The sequence below is a fragment of the Salvelinus alpinus genome, chromosome 29, assembly GCF_045679555.1.
Source record: "Salvelinus alpinus chromosome 29, SLU_Salpinus.1, whole genome shotgun sequence".
In the NCBI taxonomy this organism is placed as follows: Eukaryota; Metazoa; Chordata; class Actinopteri; order Salmoniformes; family Salmonidae; genus Salvelinus; species Salvelinus alpinus.
The window spans coordinates 32501516-32514779 of NC_092114.1; the positions used below are offsets into that span (position 1 = coordinate 32501516).

Below are 13264 nucleotides of genomic sequence, written 5' to 3' on the forward strand. Positions count from 1 at the left end.
CGTTCATAAAAACAACTCACCGGTCTAACATGAAATATTTCCCAGACGAATCAGTTTATTACATTGTTAGAAAACAAAACAGGGAAAACGTATACTGTATAACAGATTATCCTATGATCAAGTGACTGCATGAAAAACCAATATCGGTTTATAGCTCGTGACGGTAGTAGACTTTTTCTATCATTGTTTATTGATTAACATTGAAAATGAATGATTCCAAAGCAAAGTTTGCAGTTTTGTTATTTGTGAAAGGCTGAGCTTCGTACTGTACATTGTGCTGGAGAGGACGTTTTTGATGACTTTATTTAAACAAGGAATTAAACAGTACATGCATAGAAGAAAAAGGCCAAGTATTTAACCTTTGTATTACTTGAAAACCAACATAGTGCCCTGTTTGTCTGCCCAACATACAGTATGTCTGCTGAGTGAGAGAGTAAGCAACAATATTGAACAATATGGTCATTTTATAAGTTTGTCTAGTTTGTATTGGTCTTTGGGGCAGCTCTTGTGCCATGATGGGCCACTTGCCAGCTGAAAGGCTAGCTTAAAATCAATAGCAGCTGTCTTAGAAAGCACAACATCAGATCAGCTCTCTCTACAAAAAAACGATGCATCAGTCAAAAAGATGAAAAGTTTGAAAAATATCTATACAGTATATTCTAAATTACATTTGCCATGTCTCTGTTTCCTGTTGTGTTTTTCTTTGGTTCTGTGGTGCGATGATGGAGACGTAAAGACTCCCATGTATTACCCCTCCTGAACTGGGTACCTCATGTCTCTATTGCTGCTGCTAGAGATGAAATGTGTTCCGGAATGTGTTCTGAGCTCCTGTTTGTGTTCCTCATGGCCCCTTCCTGTAGCTGGAGGATTTCTTCCCCCCATGCATCATGTAGAGAGGTGGGGGCCTGCCTATACAGTTTGAGGGGTCACAATAGCCTGGGGCTCCTGTAGCTCCCCTGGTACCAGAGGCACCTGGGCTACCATTAACACCGTCTTTACCGGGAGCTCCATCTTTACCGTCCTTCCCGATGCCAGGGCTGCCAGCCACACCTGAGAGAGAGACAAAGGATTAGGGAGATGACGGAAACAGGTACTGAACAACATCCCCTCATGTCAATGTGTGACCGACTGGGTTCGCACCCAGGTCTCTTGAGCGACACCAGACTGTTAGCCTGCTGAGATAAAGCCTTTGCATAAAGTTGAGGAGCTAATGTCTTCAGGTCTTAGGCAAGAAAAGAACAGAGTGAGGGGTGGTGTTACCTTGTGGGCCTGGTTCGCCTGGACTTCCTGGGATTCCAACTCCATTTTGTCCCTTATGTCCTGTATCCCCCTTTACACCAGTGTCACCTACAGAGAAGAGGAAGACATTTCCTTTCAGATATTTTACATTGACTGTCTGAAATGGGCTATAATCCCCACAGGAGGTGTCTGTATGCCCGTGCCTGCGTGTGTGTGCGGGTGTGTGTGTGCGTGTGTGTGAACAACAGGGATGCAATTAAAAGGATTTAGCAGAGAGGGCTTTAAGTCTATACTGTCTGAGTCTATACTTTTCTAGTTGTAGTTTCTATGTTCTCCACTGTACACAATGAAATGGGAATGATCAGTATTCCATTGGAATGATCAGTTCTTTATACATTTCACCTTTTATCTAGTAAGTTATTGATGCATGATTCTCCATTACCTTGTTTTCCAGGTGTACCTGGTAACCCAAAGTATCCATGTGGTCCCTTCATTCCCATCAGTCCTCTGGGGCCGGCCTCTCCTACAGTCCCTGCTGGCCCCGGGGGACCTGGAGGGCCCGGCAGTCCTGCCAATCCAGGGGCCCCGATCGCTGCTGGTTTCTTCAGGACCTCCTTCTTAAACTCTGCCAAGTGTTCTAGATGGAGAGAATGATTAAAATGTCCATTTGACAAAGCACCCTACTGTACATGGCAGACTGCCTTGAGCTACAAATGTTACAGTGTGTACACAATATTCACGTACCTTCAACAATTGCTGAGCATAGTTCTCGAAGTTTAATATCATTCACTTTAGGACCCTATTGGATTTGAAAGTGGAAAAAGTATATTAATTAATACGTCACTCCATTCCAAAACGTATTCTAGAGGATTATTTAGTACTTGTGTTTTACAGTCTTCGTTCACTTCATGGAAGAAGGTACTTACAGGTAGGCCCCTAGGCCCAGGTGATCCAGTTAACCCTCTCTCTCCCTCCAGTCCATTGGTTCCCTGGGGACCGGTCAAACCTTCATGACCTGGCTGCCCTGGTCTACCATCTTCCCCGGTATATCCCTTCATGCCCTTCTCTCCAACCTAGAGGCGAGTGGACAACGCAACATGTCTTCAATGTTAACGCATTCAATTATTCCACCCATCAATCAATCAATCAACCAGTCAATCAATTGATTTGTAACATTGTTCTGTACCTGTCCTTTGAGTCCAGGAACACCAGGAGGACCCTATAGAAACAACAATGGATTTAATTAGGACCATTGTAGTTATTACAAATACTGGGGAGTACTAAAGCTAGATCAAATGTATCTCTCAGTAGAACATATACCTGGTCTCCCTTGACTCCAGAATCTCCTGTAAGACCTGGATCACCCTGTGGACAGCAGTAAGATTGTCAATATAGATACTGTATCTTACAAAAGCATACTGTATCATCATTGACATGATATATGGTATTGACGTGAATCCATAGACTTACTTCACTTCCCTTTGGGCCAACGGGACCAATAGGACCCTAGGAACAAGGCACAGGAAATTAGAAGTCATTCAAACCCCTTAATTTACAAACGGACAACTATTACCAAAACAGTAAGCTACACATCAGAACTTACCTGGTCTCCCTTATATCCAGTGTGACCTTTCAGTCCTTTTTCACCAGTGTCACCTTTGTCCCCTTTGTCACCCTGGATGCCTGTATCACCTGTGACCCCCACTGGTCCCTGCTTTCCTGTCTCACCCTGAGGAGAGTGATGCAGGACAAATGAAATGTAACTAAAGATACTCTATGTCTGGTGGGTTTATGTGAGGTTAGCTATCACTCATTGTTACCATCAGACAGGGGTTGTTATTGAAGAGCAGTATGCATGACAATCCTAGTTGAATATATGAATAAGAAATTACTACTGGCATGTATATTTAATAACCGATTATTATAAGCAGTTGAACTAGAATCAAATGTTACATATGGTCAACTTACAGAAGCTCCCTTGGCTCCTGGTTGTCCATCTTGTCCTGATGGTCCAGCTGCCCCCTAAACAACCACGACAGTCTTATTAAGCATCTTCAGCACCATCAGTAGAATATGGATCCACAGTCATGGCTAGCAGTGTTGAGTGACAATAAACCCTGAAGTGTGAAATTTGATACTCACTGTCTTCCCAGGAACTCCGATTGGTCCTACTGGTCCTTCATCTCCTGTATCACCCTGTACAAAAAATATACTATTTTACAATAGACAAACACAAGGAGTGAAACTGTACCCAAGACAGGCATGCACCCACACAGTCACAGGCAGACACACAGTCACACACACACACACACACATACACTTCACCTTGGCACCTCCAGCTCCAACTAGCCCCTGCATTCCTGGAAACCCCTAGAGAAACAACACAGGATATCCTCAGAATACCGTACAGTATATTGGTATTTTTGAAAGCACTACGGCATTAGGGATAGACTACTTCCTTATTGTGTTGTTTCTGTTGATTCTGTTTTCCCTGCCATGGGAATGATTTATTCATCTGGTCTGCAGTACGGTTTGACTGGGAGATAAACGCTCTATTGATTTTCACAGCGTTTGCTTTCATTTAAATACCAGCAAAACCTTGTAAGGTCATCTAATCTACAACACTGTTTGTAAATGAATAATATTTCAAGACAAATGTTCCAGATTAATATTACACTCACTGGAATTCCAACTTTACCCCTGACTCCAACAGTCCCGGGAACGCCAGCCTCTCCCTGTTGGAAAGATGACAGGGATGTTTATAGGATAAACGATTGATTTCTTGACAGATCTTGTAAGACTGGATACATTCTCTTTATTTAAACTATATATGTATAGTAGTCATAAAGTGTAGACTAACTTTAGCTCCATCCATTCCAGGGAGTCCATCCATGCCGTCTTCCCCAGGAGTACCCTGTAATCACAGTTCATCATTGATCACAACAACAACAATAACAACAACACCACCACTCTGCATCATAATCACAGTTTATGTGTCGGGGGGCTAGGGTCAGTCTGTTATATCTGGAGTACTTCTCCTGTCTTATCCGGTGTCCTGTGTGAATTTAAGTATGCTCTCTCTTTCTTTCTCTCTCTCGGAGGACCTGAGCCCTAGGACCATGCCTCAGGACTACCTGGCATGATGACTCCTTGCTGTCCCCAGTCTACCTGGCTGTGCTGCTGCTCCATTTTCAACTGTTCTGCCTGCGGCTATGGAACCCTGACCTGTTCACCGGACGTGCTACCTTGTCCCAGACCTGCTGTTTTCAACACTCTAGAGACAGCAGGAGCGGTAGAGATACTCTAAATGATCAGCTATGAAAAGCCAACTGACATTTACTCCTGAGGTGCTGACTTGCTGCACCCTCGACAACTACTGTGATTACTTATTATTTGACCACGCTGGTCATTTATGAACATTTGAACATCTTGGCCATGTTCTGTTATAATCTCCACCTGGCACAGCCAAAAGAGGACTGGCCACCCCTCATAGCCTGGTTCCTCTCTAGGTTTCTTCCTAGGTTTTGGCCTTTCTAGGGAGTTTTTCCTATCCACCATACTTCTACACCTGCATTGCTTGCTGTTTGGGGTTTTAGGCTGAGTTTCTGTCCAGCACTTTGAGATATCAGCTGATGTAAGAAGGGCTATATAAATACATTTGATTTGATTTGATGTTGCAAAATGTTAATTATTCATGGAAATCTAACTATACAACTAACAATACAAAAGGATCTCGCATGCATCTGATAACTTATTGGTAAGGACATCGTTTATGTTGTATTAGTTGTTTACTCACAGTGTCTCCCTTTGCACCAACAGGACCCTGATCTCCTTGAGGACCCATCGCTCCCTAAGAAAACACACATGCAATGAACCATGAAACTATTTCAGGCAAACAAAAAGAAAAACCTCTAGAGGTAGAAGAGAGGAGATACTCACATCATCCCCTTTTTCTCCCTCCAGACCCTGACGTCCACGACTGCCCTCCACACCCTAAAACAAGACAAGTGGTCAGTCACTACAGTACATAACGGCAGACATTTTGGAAAACACTCTTCAGCCCTAGGTGATGTCAACCACAGTCTGTCCTCCAGTCCGCCTACGGACATTGAAAATGGCAGTTATAATTGATTGAGTTAATTAAATGAGTAGTGCTTACAGGAGATCCCGGTGGTCCAGTGGGTCCTGGGATACCGTTGAAACCAGGGGGACCCTGAGTGGAGCAGAGAACACAGATGGTGAGTTTAAGACTTTAAACACTAGAGTAAAACGTCAATAAGACTTGCAGTAAATATTGTTTTAAACCCTTACCCTGTCTCCTTTCTCTCCAAGAGTACCAGGAAAACCAATTGGACCTCTTTGTCCCTGGAATGTATTACAGACGTTAAAATGAATTATATTTCATATGATTCACAGTGATGCGCAGCAAACACATTAATCAGTTATAAATGGCTGGTTGTATGAGCAATTTCCACTTGAAGCAGAAATCCTATGTACCATCTTTGAATGCGCAAGATACACATTTTGCGCTTAAGGCAGAAATCCTATGTAACATGTCGGTATGCTCATTACCTATGTTCAGCTTGGAACAGAAAAACAGAAGTATATAAATGACAAAGCAAGAGAATTTGGGATTTTCATTATCAGACAGTGAGGTAGATTAGATCAGCCTATATGTGTTGGTACAGTTGAAGTCGGAAGTTTACATACACCTTAGCCAAAGACATTTAAACTCAGTTTTTCACAATTCCTGACATTAAATCCTAGTAAAAAAGTCCCTGTCTTAGGCCAGTTAGGATCACCACTCTATTTTAAGAATGTGAAGTGTCAGAATAATAGTAGAGAGAATGATTAATTTCAGCTTTTATTTATTTCATCACATTCCCAGTGGGTCAGAAGTTTACATACACTCAATTAGTATTTGGTAGCATTGCCTTTAAATTGTTTATCTTGGGTCAAATGTTTCAGGTAGCCTTCCACAAGCTTCCCACAATAAGTTGGGTAAATTTTGGACCATTCCTCCTGACAGAGCTGGTGTAACTGAATCAGGTTTGTAGGCCTCCTTGCTCACACATGCTTTTTCAGTTCTGCCTACAAATGTTCTATTGGATGTGGTCAGGGCTTTGTGATGGCCACTCCAATACCTTGACTTTGTTGTCCTTAAGACATTTTGCCACAACTTTGGAAGTATGCTTGGGGTCATTGTCCATTTGGAAGACCCATTTGCGACCAAGCTTTAACTTCCTGTCTGATGTCTTGAGATGTTGCTTCAATATATCCACATCATTTTCCCTCCTCATGATGCTATCTATTTTGTGAAGTGCACCAGTCCCTTCTGCAGCAAAGCACCCTCACAACATGATGCTGCCAGCCCCGTGCTTCACGGTTGGGATGGTGTTCTTCGGCTTGCAAGCATCCCCCTTTTTCCTCTAAACATAACAATGGTCAATATGGCTAAATAGTTCTAGTTTTGTTTCATCAGACCAGAGGACATTTCTCCAAAAAGTACGATCTTTGTCCCCATGTGCAATTGCTAACCCTAGTCTGGCTTTTGTTATGGCAGGATTTGGAGCAGTGGCTTCTTCCTTGCTGAGCGGCCTTTCAGGTTATATTGATATAGGACTCGTTTTACTGTGGATATAGATACCCTGGTACCTGTTTCCTACAGCATTTTCACAAGGTCCTTTGCTGTTGTTCTGGGATTGATTTGCATTTTTCGCACCAAAGTATGTTCATCTCTAGGAGACAGAACACGTCTCTTTCCTGAGCGGTATGGCGGCTGCATGGTCCCATGGTGTTAATACTTGCGTACTATTGTTTGTACAGATGAACGTGGTACCTTCAGGCATTTGGAAATTGCTCCCAAGGAGGAACCAGACTTGCGGAGGTGTACATTTTTTTTATTGAGGTCTTGGCTGATTTCTTTTGATTTTCTCATGATGTCAAGCAAAGAGGCACTGAGTTTGAAGGTAGGCCTTGAAATACATCCACTGGTACACCTCCAACTGACTCAAATGATGTCAATTAGCATATCAGAAGCTTCTAAAGCCATGACATCATTTTCTGGAATTTTCCAAGCCGTTTAAAGGCACAGTCAACTTAGTGTATGTAAACTTCTGACCCACTGGAATTGTGATACAGTGAATTATAAGTGAAATAATCTGTCTGTAAACAATTGTTGGAAAAATTACTTGTGTCATGCACAAAGTAGATGTCGTAACCGACTTGCCAAAACCATAGTTTGTTGACAAGAAATTTGTGGAGTGGTTGAAAAACTAGTTTTAATGACTCCAACCTAAGTGTATGTAAACTTCCGACTTCAACTGTATCTTTCAGAGCAAGTACTGTTCTTACATCATCTCCCATCTTGCCTGGTAGGCCCTGCACCCCAGATGGTCCTGGCTCACCCTGTGGATTAGCAACATAGGAAAAACACAAATACTCACATGTAGCGATTTGTATGCTTGCATAATCATCCTAACCACCCAATGTACTGTACTTAAGCACAGTGTCAGACATTACACTTCTTCACTAAACATGAGAATTGATTGCTTGTCATACCTTTTGTCCAGCTTCCCCTGCAGCTCCATCATCACCTGGTAATCCATTGTGCCCCTAGAGAAGACATAGCAATCCAGTTCAGACTGAATGTCATCAAACTACTATCAGACGCTCTACACATTGGTAGTTCACACAGTGAGTTTCCCCCTAAACTGTAAAGCGCTTTGAGAATCTGGAAAAGCCCTACAGTACATCAATCCATTCAATTATTAGATACTGGTATCTCAGAGAAAACCAGTGACCACAATGGTATAAATGATGATAAGGGCTCTGTTGCTCAAAGCCAGGTACAGTGCCTTGCAAAAGTATTCATCCCCCTTGGCGTTTTTCCTATTTTGTTGTATTACAACCTGTAATTTAAACTGATTTTTTATTTGGATTTCATGTAATGGACATGCACAAAATAGTCCAAATTGGTGAAGTGAAATTTAAAAAATAACTTATTTCAAAAAACGAAAAAAACCAACAACTGAAAAGTGGTGCGTGCATATGTATTCACCCCCTTTGCTATGAAGCCCCTAAATAAGATCTGGTGCAACCAATTACCTCCAGAAGTCACATAATTAGTAAAATAAAGTCCACCTGTGTGCAATCTAAGTGTCACATGATCTCAGTATATATACACCTGTTCTGAAAGGCCCCAGAGTCTGCAACACTACTAAGCAAGGGGCAGCACCAAGAAGACCAAGGACCATGAAGACCAAGGAGCTCTCCAAACAGGTCAGGGACAAAGTTGTGGAGAAGTACAGATCAGTACAGATCAGGGTTGGGTTATAAAAAATATCAGAAATGTTGAACATCCCACGGAGCGTCATTCATTATAATTTTTTTTTAAAGAATATGGCACCACAACAAACCTGCCAAGAGAGGGCCACCAACACTCACAGACCAGGCAAGGAGGGCATTAATCAGAGAGGCAACAAAGAGGCCAAAGATAACCCTGAAGGAGCTGCAAAGCTCCACAGCGGAGATTGGAGTATCTGTCCATAGGACCACTTTAAGTCGTATACTCCACAGATATGGGCTTTACGGAAGAGTTGCCAGAAAAAAGCCATTGCTTATAGAAAGAAATAAGCAACCACGTTTGGTGTTCGCCAAAAGGCATGTGGGAGACTCCCCAAACATATGAAAGAAGGTGCTCTGGTCAGATGAGACTAAAATTTAGCTTTTTGGCCATCAAGAAAAACACTATGTCTGGCGCAAACCCAACACCTCTCATTACCCCGAGAACATCATCATGGTGTGGGGATGTTTTCATCGGCAGGGACTGGGAAACTGGTCAGAATTGAAGGAACGATGGATGGTGCTAAATACAGGGAAATTCTTGAGGGAAACCTGTTTCAGTCTTCCAGAGATTTGAGACTGGGACAGGGGTTCACCTTCCAGCAGGACAATGACCCTAAGCATACTGCTAAAGCAACACTCGAGTGGTTGTCAGTAGGGGGGCGCCATTTCGACTTTGTAAAAATTTGTTCCCAAATTAAACTGCCTCGTACTCAATTCTTGCTCGTACAATATGCATATTATTATTACTATTGGATAGAAAACACTCTCTAGTTTCTAAAACCGTTTGAATTATATCTGTGAGTAAAACAGAACTCAAGTTGCAGCTAACTTCCTGTCAGGAAGTGAGAAATCTGAAATCGATGCTCTTATTCCAGGGTCAGTTTATTAAATTGCATGTGATCTATGAGTCGACATGCACTGCATACGATTTCCCCTAGATGTCAGTAAGCAGTGAGAATTGGAATTGTGTTGCTAGGCAGATCTGAGGCCATATAAAGGCTCATGGAACCGGGGGTGCGCTCTTTTCAACGTTCGTCATGGCGCAGAGGAGGACCTCAGGATGGCATTCTGAAAGCTCTCGTTATAGGCCTTAGATATATCCGGCTCTGATTTTATTCGATATAGGTGTTAAAGACATCATAATGTAGTTATTTTAAACCGAGTTATATCAGTTTATATCAGTATATTGCGATTTTCGGATATTTCTTTGTCCTGCGTTATGGTGAGTTGGACACGTCTTCGCCACATGGCTAATGTTTGCTGCTAATTCCTAAGTTGAAGACGGCAATCTACAACCGAGCAACGATGATTCTGGACAAAGGACCACTTGCACAAGATTCTGATGGAAGCTCATCAAAAAGTAAGAACTATTTATGATGTTAATTCGTTGTTCTGTTGAAAAATTTAAAACTATTATTCGGCCATTAATTTCGGTGCGGTCTCGCTTTAGCGCACGCTGTATGTCGTAGTAACGTTAATTTTAAAAATCTAACACAGCGGTTGCATTAAGAACTAATGTATCTTTCATTTGCTGTCCAACCTGTATTTTTTAGTCAAGTTTATGATTAGTTATTGATTAGATTAGGTGCCTCTCCCAAGATTTCTCCCGACATTTTGTTGGCAGCTTGGCTACTATTCTCATTGTATAACCACGATTTGTGCCGCTAAATATGCACATTTTCGAACAAACAATATATGTATTGTGTAATATGATGTTATAGGACTGTCATCTGAAGAAGTTTGAGAAGGTTAGTGAAAAAATTAATATATTTTGCTGGTTTATTCGTTATCGCTACTGTTGGCTTGAATCAATGCTGTTGTGTGGTTGGCTATTGTAGTAAGCTAATATAATGCTAAATTGTGTTTTCGCTGTAAAACACTTAAAGAATCTGAAATATTGGCTGGATTCACAAGATCTTTGTCTTTCATTTGCTGTACGCTGTGTATTTTTCATAAATGTTTTATGATGAGTATTTAGGTAATTCATGTTTGCTCTCTGTAGTTATTCTAGTTGCTTTGGTGAGAGTTGTGATGGTGGCTGCAATGTAAAACTATGATTTAAACCTGAAATATGCACATTTGTCGAACAAAACATATGCTATACAATAAATATGTTATCAGACTGTCATCTGATGAAGTTGTTTCTTGGTTAGTGACTATTTATATCTTTATTTGGTCGATTTTGTGATAGCTACCTATGCAGGAAAAAAATGGTGGGCAAAAAAACTTTTGCTATGGTGGTTAGCTAATAGAAATACATATTGTGTCTTCCCTGTAAAACATTTAAAAAATCAGAAATGATGGCTGGATTCACAAGATGTGTATCTTTCATGTGGTGTCTTGGACTTGTGATTTTCAAGGGGAAATATTTAAATGTATTGAAATGGCCTAGTCAAAGCCCAGACCTCAATCCATTTGAGAATCGGTGGTATGACTTAAAGATTGCTGTACACCAGCGGAACCCATCCAACTTGAAGGAGCTGGAGCAGTTTTGCCTTGAAGAATAGGCAAAAATCCCAGTGGCTAGATGTGCAAGCTTATGGACACATACCTCAAGAGACTTGCAGCTGTAATTGCTGCAAAAGGTGTCTCTACAAAGTATTGACTTGGGGGGTGAATAGTTATGCATGCTCAAGTACAGTTTTTTTGTCATATTTCTTGTTTGTTTCACAATTAAAAATATTTTGCATCTTTAAAGTGGTAGGCATGTTGTGTAAATCAACTGATACAAACCCCCCAAAAATCTATTTAAATTCTAGGTTGTAAGGCAACAAAATAGGAAAAATGTCAAGGGGGGTGAACACTTTCACAAGCCACTGTATGTACTCACTCAGTGTCTGTCATTAAGATTCCTCACCTTTATCCCTGGTAGCCCTGGGCTTCCCTGTGGTCCAGCTGGACAGGCAGCAGGGCACTGCAAACAAACAGACAGACACAGACATTACATTATCACTACACCTGCAAGGGGTTCACCTCCTATTCGATAGCTACTAATCGAAGAACACCTAAGCTACCAATTTTCCACATGCAGGTTTGTCAGAATTAAATGACAGCAACAACAACAGTTTATAAAAGAAGTGTGAATTAAGCTGAAGTGTAGTTATTGCAGCAACATTAGGCTCTGAAGCACTTAGTCCAGGGCTCTCCAACCCTGTCCCTGGAGAGCTACTGTCCTGTAGGTTTCCACTCCAATTCTACTCCAGCACTCCTGATTATAATAATTAGCTGGTTGATTAAACTGAGCCAAGTTAGTTATACATGGGGGTTGGGGCAAAAACTTACAGAAGGGTAGCTCTCCAGGAACAGGGTTGGAGACCGCTGACCTAGCAGACCCTGTGAAAGATGGTTTAACCCTGTGAAAGATGGTTTAACCCTGTGAAAGATGGTTTAACCCTGTGAATTTTTTGTAATATTTTTTTTATATTTTTATTTCACCTTTATTTAACCAGGTAGGCCAGTTGAGAACAAGTTCTCATTTACAACTGCGACCTGGCCAAGATAAAGCAAAGCAGTGTGACAAAAACAACAACACAGAGTTACACATGGGATAAACAAACGTACAGTCAATAACACAAAAAATCTGTATACAGTGTGTGCAAATGAAGTAAGGAGGTAAGGTAATAAATAGGCCATAGTGGCGAAGTAATTACAATTTAGCAATTAACACTGGAGTGATAGACATGCAGATGAGGATGTGCAAGTAGAAATACTGGTGTGCAAAAGAGCAGAAAAACAAAAACAAATATGGCGATGAGGTAGGTAGTTGGTTGGATGGGCTATTTACAGATGGGCTGTGTACAGCTGCAGCGACCGGTAAGCTGCTCTGACAGCTGATGATTAAAGTTAGTGAGGGAGATATAAGTCTCCAACTTCAGTGATTTTTGCAATTCGCTCCAGTCATTGGCAGCAGAGAACTGGAAGGAAAGGTGGCCAAAGTAGGTGTTGGCTTTGGGGATGACCAGTGAAATATACCTGCTGGAGCGCGTGCTACAGGTGGGTGTTGCTATGGTGACCAGTGAGCTGAGATAAGGCAGAGCTTTACCTAGCAAAGACTTATAGATGATCTGGAGCGAGTGGGTTTGGCGATGAATATGTAGCGAGGACCAGCCAACGAGAACATACAGGTCGCAGTGGTGGGTAGTATATGGGGCTTTGGTGACAAAGCGGATGGCACTGTGAAAGACTGCATCCTATTTGCTGAGTAAAGTGTTGGAGGCTATTTTGTAAATGACATCGCCAAAGGCAAGGATCGGTAGGATAGTCCGTTTTACGAGGGTATGTTTGGCAGCATGAGTGAAGGAGGCTTTGTTGCGAAATAGGAAGCCAATTCTATATTTAATTTTGGATTGGAGATGCTTAATATGAGTCTGGAAAGAGAGTTTACAGTCTAGCCAGACACCTAGGTATTTGTAGTTGTACACATATTCTAAGTCAGAACCGTCCAGAGTAGTGATGCTAGTCAGGCGGGGGGGTGCGGGCAGAGATTGGTTGAAGAGCATGCATTTAGTTTTACTAGCATTTAAGAGCAGTTGGAGGCTACGGAAGGAGTGTTGAAGGCATTGAAGCTCGTTTGGAGGTTTGTTAACATGGTGTCGTCTGCGTAGAGGTGGATCAAAGCATCACCTGCAGCAAGAGCGACATCATTGATATGTAGAGAGAAAAGAGCCGGCTCGAGAAT

At 41.8% G+C, this 13264-nt stretch overlaps 1 protein-coding gene across 2 annotated transcripts in view; it reads right to left on the reverse strand.

Moving 5' to 3' along the window:
* Positions 1–35: 35 nt before the first annotated feature.
* The window catches only part of LOC139558496 (collagen alpha-3(IX) chain-like), a 36132-nt gene continuing 22903 nt past the window's right edge, over positions 36–13264 (reverse strand). For both annotated transcript variants that reach the window (XM_071373661.1, XM_071373660.1), the window contains 21 exons: positions 11444–11500; positions 7801–7854; positions 7594–7647; positions 5551–5604; positions 5399–5452; positions 5179–5232; positions 5036–5089; positions 4100–4153; positions 3921–3974; positions 3565–3609; positions 3382–3435; positions 3208–3261; positions 2843–2968; positions 2710–2745; positions 2560–2604; positions 2426–2458; positions 2166–2312; positions 1984–2038; positions 1682–1876; positions 1261–1347; positions 36–1050 (listed from right to left, as the gene is read on the reverse strand). In XM_071373661.1, coding sequence (XP_071229762.1) covers positions 842–1050; positions 1261–1347; positions 1682–1876; positions 1984–2038; positions 2166–2312; positions 2426–2458; positions 2560–2604; positions 2710–2745; positions 2843–2968; positions 3208–3261; positions 3382–3435; positions 3565–3609; positions 3921–3974; positions 4100–4153; positions 5036–5089; positions 5179–5232; positions 5399–5452; positions 5551–5604; positions 7594–7647; positions 7801–7854; positions 11444–11500 — 1575 coding nt within the window. In that variant the 3' untranslated portion in view covers positions 36–841. The remainder of the gene's footprint in view (positions 1051–1260; positions 1348–1681; positions 1877–1983; positions 2039–2165; positions 2313–2425; positions 2459–2559; positions 2605–2709; positions 2746–2842; positions 2969–3207; positions 3262–3381; positions 3436–3564; positions 3610–3920; positions 3975–4099; positions 4154–5035; positions 5090–5178; positions 5233–5398; positions 5453–5550; positions 5605–7593; positions 7648–7800; positions 7855–11443; positions 11501–13264) is intronic.